Source organism: Pygoscelis adeliae, unplaced genomic scaffold (assembly GCF_000699105.1).
Source record: "Pygoscelis adeliae isolate BGI_AS28 unplaced genomic scaffold, ASM69910v1 Scaffold14, whole genome shotgun sequence".
NCBI classification, from domain to species: domain Eukaryota; kingdom Metazoa; phylum Chordata; class Aves; order Sphenisciformes; family Spheniscidae; genus Pygoscelis; species Pygoscelis adeliae.
The window spans coordinates 3,681,548-3,689,787 of record NW_008825109.1 but is presented as its reverse complement, the minus strand read 5'-3'; the positions used below and the strand labels follow the sequence as shown (position 1 = coordinate 3,689,787).

General features: G+C 39.4%; 1 protein-coding gene across 2 annotated transcripts; it reads right to left on the bottom strand.

The window, feature by feature from the left end:
• Window positions 1-818: 818 nt before the first annotated feature.
• HMGB1 (high mobility group box 1) lies at window positions 819-7,132 on the bottom strand. Of its 2 annotated transcripts, none has more exons than XM_009327740.1 (4): window positions 6,970-7,132; window positions 6,541-6,686; window positions 5,377-5,551; window positions 819-2,969 (listed from the first exon to the last, which is right to left on the bottom strand). In XM_009327740.1, exons 1-4 carry the CDS (start codon window positions 7,117-7,119, stop codon window positions 2,796-2,798), a joined length of 645 nt encoding a protein of 214 aa, XP_009326015.1. In that variant the 5' UTR covers window positions 7,120-7,132; the 3' UTR covers window positions 819-2,795. The 2 variants fall into 2 exon arrangements, with proteins under 2 accessions (XP_009326015.1, XP_009326016.1); XM_009327741.1 differs by lacking the exon at window positions 819-2,969 and adding an exon at window positions 4,855-4,983 and having other exon boundaries at window positions 5,343-5,551.
• Between the last annotated feature and the right edge of the window lie 1,108 nt (window positions 7,133-8,240).

Genomic DNA, 8,240 nt, shown 5'->3' with positions numbered 1-8,240 from the left:
GAACCACTGCCTAAACGGTTGCAATTTCACTGCTCATTATCCCTCAGCAAGCACTGACTTTTAAGGATCACGGGGAGGCAGACTCAAGCAAAAGCGTCAGCAATAACTGACCTCAGATCAAGTAATCTTGTAGTAAAGTCTGACCTATCGGTGCCGAGAATCGGGCAGAGTTTCGACCAAGAGGATTATTTAACTGCTGGAGCTTGCAGGGGACCACAGCCAGGGCACAGGGAGGTCCTTTCCGGCAACGACTCTCGGAAGCTCTGGTTTTATGTTAAAGGAGAATTAATCCACCTAACTATGGTATTCCCCTCCAGAAATAGCGGTTTCATTGTTTCAAAAGGGTTTTCTAGAATACACAAGAGAAGACTTCAGTCCGATATAGGTGTGCAAGCTCACTTGATGTACAGGCACGTACCAGCTGCTCATGAGAAAACCGTGGCCGTCCCGGAGAGCTCTGGAGGCTTTGGTACGCTTCCCAACCATCACCAGCCTCTGCAGAGTAGTACCGTGGGTTCTTTTTCTCAGAAAGTAGCACTTACAATTATTGTATTACCTACCCTCTTCAGCCTCGAGCACGCTCTGTTTGTTACCAATGTGCTAACCCCAAAGATAGAGGCAAACGCCATGCCTGGCTGCTGGGCAAGCGCTTGCTACTCATCTTTTAAGATCAGCTGAATCCTCTAGGTCACTTCTGTCAACATCAAGCACCGAGAACAAAGGCACAAGATTACAGGGATCTCATTAAGTATGTTTGTTCCAAGAACAAGAAATGTGTCTACTTTCCTCTGATGACCTGGGGAAACAAAAAAGCCCTTCAGCACAGAAAATTTATTTGTCAGCAGTTATGAACACTTGAATAGGTAATATCCAGTTTAAGAAGGAAAAAAAATAAAATCTATCTGTCCTAGGCTTTCTATATCGAGACCTTGTGAACAGCACCGTTCTGTTTGAAACAGAAAGCAGGGATGTACATATCTGAAAACACCAACACACACACAAAAAAACCCCCTTAGGATATTAAGTAAGTCATTTAACTAAGTATTTAAAACCTCTGCAATTATTAGTTTATTAGTATCATCCAGGATTCAGATGTTCAATATTTCTCCTGAAGTTATACATAAATGCAAATTGAAATAAGAATCTGAAAGTCAAAATTGTATAACAAAACAATACTCCATCACAAAAGCGTGTAAAATTACAAGAATGCTTTTTTTTTTGTTGTTTTTTTTTTAAACACTGGCACTTAAGAGAACCATAATTTTGTAACCACAAAATTGCCAAATTGTCCCCCAAACTGGTAAGCAGGTATATGTGAAAATAGTTACAGTTGCCAGCACTTGAAGTTTTACTAAATATGCAAAAAAACCCTTAGCTTTGGTTTTGGAAGAGAACTATATTTGACCAAATTAGACATTGTTGGTATACCATAAACATTTCACTTTTTAATGCAAAATTTAATAAAATGTACTTTTCCATACAGCTATATTTAACTTAAAAATGGGCAAACATCAAGAGTGCGGTATAAAACCTAACAGGAAAAATACATCTTATCTCATTTTCAATTTGAGACAATATACAACTTTGTTTAAAGGGCTAAAACTAGAATTTCAAGAATACAAATATGAATTTACATAGATTTAACAAATAATAATGGTACCATTTATAGAAATCTTAGAAAGAAAAATCATTTCTCATGGGCCATTTGCTACCAGGAGAGTTTCATGGTATAAAGCCCGTGGCCATCACCAGACCTGTCACCAAAAAATAATATGGTAATTTCATGCTTTTAACTTTACACATTTTAGGTACGCTCATCGCTCGGAAGTGTTCAGAGATTTACAAATACAACTTCCATTACATGGTAACGGAGTCACACGTGTAAATTTCTCTACACCGGATGGACGTACACTCTTCCTCACCCCCCCCCAAAGTATTTAATTTCTGTAAAATTGAACTCTATAATTCTCAACTCTCCAAGACTGGTAAACTCATGCAACTCAATAGAATATTACATTTCACAAAAATCTGAACAAATATCAGTTTGTTGAGATTGAATTTGTTTTGTTTCCAGTTACGGAAGAATATTCTTTCATCATACGCCTATATATTTCTTTTCTTACCCTATCATGATTATGCAGGGTATGCAGATCAAAGCTTTGTTTATCAGCTGGTTATATGAAAGATGAAAACTGTAATATTCCCGTGATCCCAAATGGGCATTCAATAAAGCAAAAGATGAGTTCCCCTCAAAAAAAAAAAAAAAAAAAGAGAGAGAAAAGAAAAAGTATGATTTTTCAAGGGCACCTATTAAAAGGACAACAATACTAATAAAAAAATTGTATTTACTGAGAAGCATTCAGAATGTCAACAAAACAGCTGCAACTTTTTTTTTTCCTTTTTGCAATTACAGAGTGGTATTCAGTTAACAGAACAACAATTATTTTTATGATGCATCAGAGACAACTGAAGATGAAAAATGAACTACATCCCCTTATAGAACTAATTTGTGCTGTGCACCAACAAGAACCTGCTTTAAAACTCCCATGCCAATTTACAACCCCCATACTGTACCAGGCAAGGTTAGTGGCCATTGAAATACCACTAAGGACAGGGCTATCTAAAGACACATTCGGTAGTGTGTTAACTATACAAAAAAAGAGACACTGTACAGTTTAAAAACAAATCTTACACAGCCTTACATTTCAATTTTTTTTTCTTTAAAAGGAGTGAGTTGTGTACAGGGGGGTTAAATGCTTTATAGACAAGAAAGAAATTGCTCTAAGAGAGACTTATTAATCATCATCATCATCTTCATCCTCCTCCTCTTCCTCCTCTTCATCATCTTCATCCTCTTCGTCTTCATCCTCATCTTCCTCCTCCTCCTTCTTCTTCTTGCTCTTCTCAGCCTTGGCAACTACTTTTTTGCCTGCATCAACCTTCCCTTTGGCCCGGTATGCGGCAATATCCTTGGAGGAGAAAAGCAGGAAGAATCTCTCAAAGATTTAACCAGTCAAGAGCTCTGAGCAACTTCCAAATGGCACTTGGGAAACCAGAGCCACCCAGATTATCTGCCCCTTCTCCACATCCACTGGGGTAGGACCGGGAGCTGCAGCTTCAAGTTACAAGGTGAAGCGAGGCCCAACGCCAAAGAAAGGGGAACCCTCCTAACACAGAAATGATACTGGCACGCCGGAACACGCTGCTTACGGCTGTTGAGGAATCTCCGCTGTTAGGCTTCTGGGAACAGGTTGGAAAAGCTGCTGCCTCGGATGGTAAAGGCAAAGCTGAGCCCACTATCCCATAAGGAAAAAGTGGGGAGACCTCTTAAGGTCCCCTTCTAGCCCTACCTTCTACGGTGCCTAAAGAAATGCACAGGAAAATCCTTGTTCGAGGCACAGAACTGTAATTAGCCATCCGAAACACGTTAGAATGACATGGCCTAATATTTGCAATGTTATGCCTCAGCAAAGAGCAATTATACAGAATTCTGCCTAACTGAAGTTTACAAAATAAAAGGTATAAGAACTTCATTAAAGGGTAGACAGTGCCACCTTCTGCATGCAATAAATTTATTCTAGTGGTTTATAATGCACAAAATTCAGTTCCTCTTATAGGGAAGTCAAAACTGTACCTGGAAAACCAAGCCAGAAAAACGGTTAGACTTCCTGACTTTGTGCCAAAATAATAAAAACAATTACGTAACAGAATTGATCTACAGGACTTAAACATACCAGCTAAAGAGAAACGTCAACACCTTTACGCAGATGGTCCAAATGTTCAAATGTTCCCCACCCAGTAAACATTACACCACTAATCTTACAGTTCCCTCAGACTCCCGTAAAGCTTAGCATGAAATTTTCAGAAGATACGAAATCCACCGAGTCAAAGGCCAAGCAGTGAAATACTGAGATTACTGCACCTTAAAACCCCATTTGTAAGTGTAAGAAATAAAGACAACACTAGTGAAGATTAAAATGTCTGGGAATAAAGATTAATAATTCTGCCATTTAAAAAGTCTCTTATGAGTTGCCTTGGCTGTACGTACAAACAATTACTGTACTGAAGAGTTTACGTTGCACAGGAAAGACAATATGGGAAAGCTTCTAGACCTGCAGTTCCTCCCCAGCACGTAATTAGGACTCAAAAGAGGCCACCTTGCTCACTACAATGCTACAATTTTAAAGCGGTTTTGTTTGCCAGCGGGAGAAACACCCAGAGGAAGGTCATGGCACACAAATGGATATACGTGGTATACATTAGCTATAGGTGGTTGCTGACCCACTGTAAAGCATCACCAGGGGATGCTAACATGCATCCCCCTCCTCCTCTGGTTTTCCCATACTGGGATGGGAATCTGCCTCTGGAGATAAAAACACATCTAGCACTACCCTGTGTGTGCAACACATTTCTACAGCTCCAATAACGATGACAGGATTTAGCTTTAATAATTCAAGAAATTGTATGACATGCTGCTTTGTAAGTATTATTAACTATGTTAATTACTAGAAAGGAGATGGACACAAACTAGGTACAGGAAAACCACATGTCTAATACTAGCATCTCATTAATGTTCTGACATTATCCCAAGAATAAACTAAAAATAGCATCTATGTGCATCAATTATCCTAACATTCAGGGATGTTCATCAATACCGAACACCTCCAACACCAGGGAGAACCATTTTATTCTTTACTGGCATTACTTAATTCTACCAACTTAACTTGGATACTGCTGTGACCTATTGTTTTAATAACAACACAGACACCATGGTACCTATTAAACCATCACTGATGGTCCTGAATTACAGACGAATGCAAACAGTTCAACACAAAGGACGGCAGTTTATAGTAATAAACCGTAGGCTCCCTTACGTGGTATTTTCCAACAAATATCATGACACTTGTCAGTAGCATATTATAATCTGCAACATCAGGTATCAGAGCACACAAGAAGGAAAAAATGGCTAAATTGAAGCTTGACCTCCCCAAACCATCTCCATAAATGTCAATGTTACCTTTTCGTACTTCTCCTTCAGTTTAGCAGCCTTTTTTTCATAAGGCTGTTTATCATCTGCAGCGGTGTTGTTCCACATCTCTCCCAGTTTCTTTGCAACGTCCCCAATGGACAGACCAGGATGTTCTCCTTTGATTTTTGGACGAAACTCAGAGCAAAACAAGAAAAAAGCCGAACTACAGAGGGAAAAAAAAAAAGATATTTTTTTTAATTTAAACTTTTATTAAAGGAAAAATTTTGGTACCTTTGTTACTGTTTCTTAAGAGCGTTTTGGAAAAGCACCTAGAAGTGAGACAAACAATAATTACAATGGAAGGTATTAGAACCTCCCCAAACCATCTCCATAAATGTCAATGTTACCTTTTCGTACTTCTCCTTCAGTTTAGCAGCCTTTTTTTCATAAGGCTGTTTATCATCTGCAGCGGTGTTGTTCCACATCTCTCCCAGTTTCTTTGCAACGTCCCCAATGGACAGACCAGGATGTTCTCCTTTGATTTTTGGACGAAACTCAGAGCAAAACAAGAAAAAAGCCGAACTACAGAGGGAAAAAAAAAAAGATATTTTTTTTAATTTTAGACTTTACTATAAGAGAAAGTTTTGTGACCTTTGTTACTGTTTCTTAAGAGCGTTTTGGAAAAGCACCTAGAAGTGAGACAAACAATAATTACAATGGAAGGTATTAGAACTGAATAAACTACTTTGAAAACTTAACACATCCTTGTCTCTTAAGGAATGCTGCACATCTGGTCCCATTTTTGGCAGGACCCCCAGAAGGGCAAATTTTATATACCATATGCAGAGAAAAATCTTAAAAAAGGAGAATGAGTGAATGACACCAGGGGAGCAAATGTTATGTCAGAGCTGTTAAAGGCAGAGAAGCTGCAATATTTGTTATGAAAATTAGGACTTCCAGATGACAGCATCAGCCCAAATAAGAACATTCACTTGTACAGGAACTTCCCTGTTCCTTTCAGCATTAGCTCCATTTAAAACACACACAAAAATGGATTGCTACGAAGTACTAGTGTCTAGTACCAGGTGAACCTGAAGTCAGTAGTCTTTATGTAGTGGCTGAAGTTTTAATTTTCCAAGCTGTTTTTTGTGCAAGATCATCCCTCTAACCTGTTCCGTGCAAAAGCCTCTTAATTTTAAATGGACTGCAAATCAAAAATTCTGCTCAAGCCAACAGGTGGGGAGAGCAGGGCCTGAAATATTTCACTGCCATTTTACACTAGAATTACCCTCTTAACAGAAATTGGAAACATGAGTCAGAACTGCGTGTCGCCGATTTCTGCATCCATTTCTAAAGGCTGGCATTTTTCTAGCTTAGGTAAAGACGACCAACCTGAGACCACAAACCTGTAATTCGTAACTAAAATCTCAACCTATCTTTATGCCACTGGTCAGAAAAATCATGTAGTCTTGTATTTCTGAAGCTCCTAAACCTGAATAAAATGATCATTTTATAGATACACTCCCATGTGATGGTCCCGAATAAGATAAACTAACTAGAAATCTACTTACGGAGGCCTCTTCGGTGCATTTGGATCCTTGAACTTCTTTTTTGTTTCCCCCTTAGGTGGTACATAGTTTTTCATTTCTTTTTCATAACGAAGCTTGTCAGCCTTTGCCATATCTTCAAACTTCCCTTTCTCCTTAGAAGACATAGTCTGGAAGGCAATTAGAATCATAGAATATCTCAAGTTGGAAGGGACCCGTAAGGATCAAAACGGTATTTTAAGATTCAAAAGCATATCCAGGTCCATTCCAAAATTTCAGTTGAGGGAGCTAAAGCCAAGGTAAGAACAACGGATAGTTACCACTAATCTTACAGCTGCACTTCATACTTATCTAAAACCTGAACTTTTAAAGAAATAATTTACAGTCTCAAATAGAATTTCACACAAAGCAATCGTTTAAGGTTTTGCGGGGTTTTTAGGTGGTTATTCCTACCTTCCATCGTTCTGAGCATTTTTTTGAGAACTCTGAAAAGTTCACTGAAGCATCTGGATGTTTCTTCTTGTGCTCCTCCCGGCAGGTTTGCACAAAGAAGGCGTACGAAGACATTTTACCTCTCGGCTTCTTAGGATCGCCTTTGCCCATTTTTGATGATTTTCTGTAACAAAGCAAAAAAGACACCTTTAAAACTTTTACTTTTTACAAACCAACGCAGGAAGCAAGCCACAACGAAGGATCATGCCAAACAAGACCCATCGGAGCAGCATTCTGAAATCATACAAATAGGAAGAAGTTTCGCTTCTGGGAAATTTACTGAAGATTTCCGCCATCGCTGTTTGAGGTGACCTGGACGCAAGCAACCTGAAATCTCAAAGGCCCTTCAAAATGTGCAGTTCTGGTCTCCTGCGAACAAAAACGTTCCTTCCAACCAATCTGAAAGCAAGTACGAGCATCAGTGCAGTAGAAACTGCACTCCTTGATCACTGCTAGTGTATCAATCCTATGCTTGGAAGGAATCAATTATACTGAAAGGAGAAGGGAAAAGGTACCAAAGTATCCTGCCTCACAGCTGGCTTTATGGGTTACTAATTTTTTTGTTCCTAAAGCTTGTACTTCTATCCCCCTCCCCTGTAGGCCTTGGGTGCTCATTTGCAAAAGATGTATTTTTTATTATTATTTTTGTATGCCATGTATTATCACTCTCCTTTAAGTCTACTGCAAAAACCTACTCTCTCTTTGTATGTATACCTAGAAATACAGGATTGAAACACCACACTCAGTCAAACATGTTATAACCAAGCCAGGGACGCGAGAAGTATGACATTTACATATGACTAGCAGAGCTGTGCTCAGTGCGAGGCCGATCTGACTCTTTCAGGGACTGAGAGGGAATGAAAAAATACCTTCCTGGAAATTTCACACCCAAGTCAGACATTCAGAATATTTCTTCATAGCTCCCTGGAAAAAGCCACTTGCACCCTTTTTTTTTTGCTCTGCAGCAAGAATTAAAAAAAAAAAAAAAACACGTTAAAAAAAAAAAAAGCACACGCACCGCCTGCCTGTATTGCCACAGAAGCAGTGTTTCCTATCGGTTTGGCGGATAGACAGAAACAGATTTCTGCTCTGTGACTAAACACGTCCGGTTTGAAGTTTCTATCAAGTAAACAAGAGGGCTGAAGAACCAGGAGCCGCTCCTGCCTGCCATGGAGATGTTTCCAGAGCCAGCCGGCACCCGGGGCTCAGCCAGCGGCTGGGGGACCTTCCCG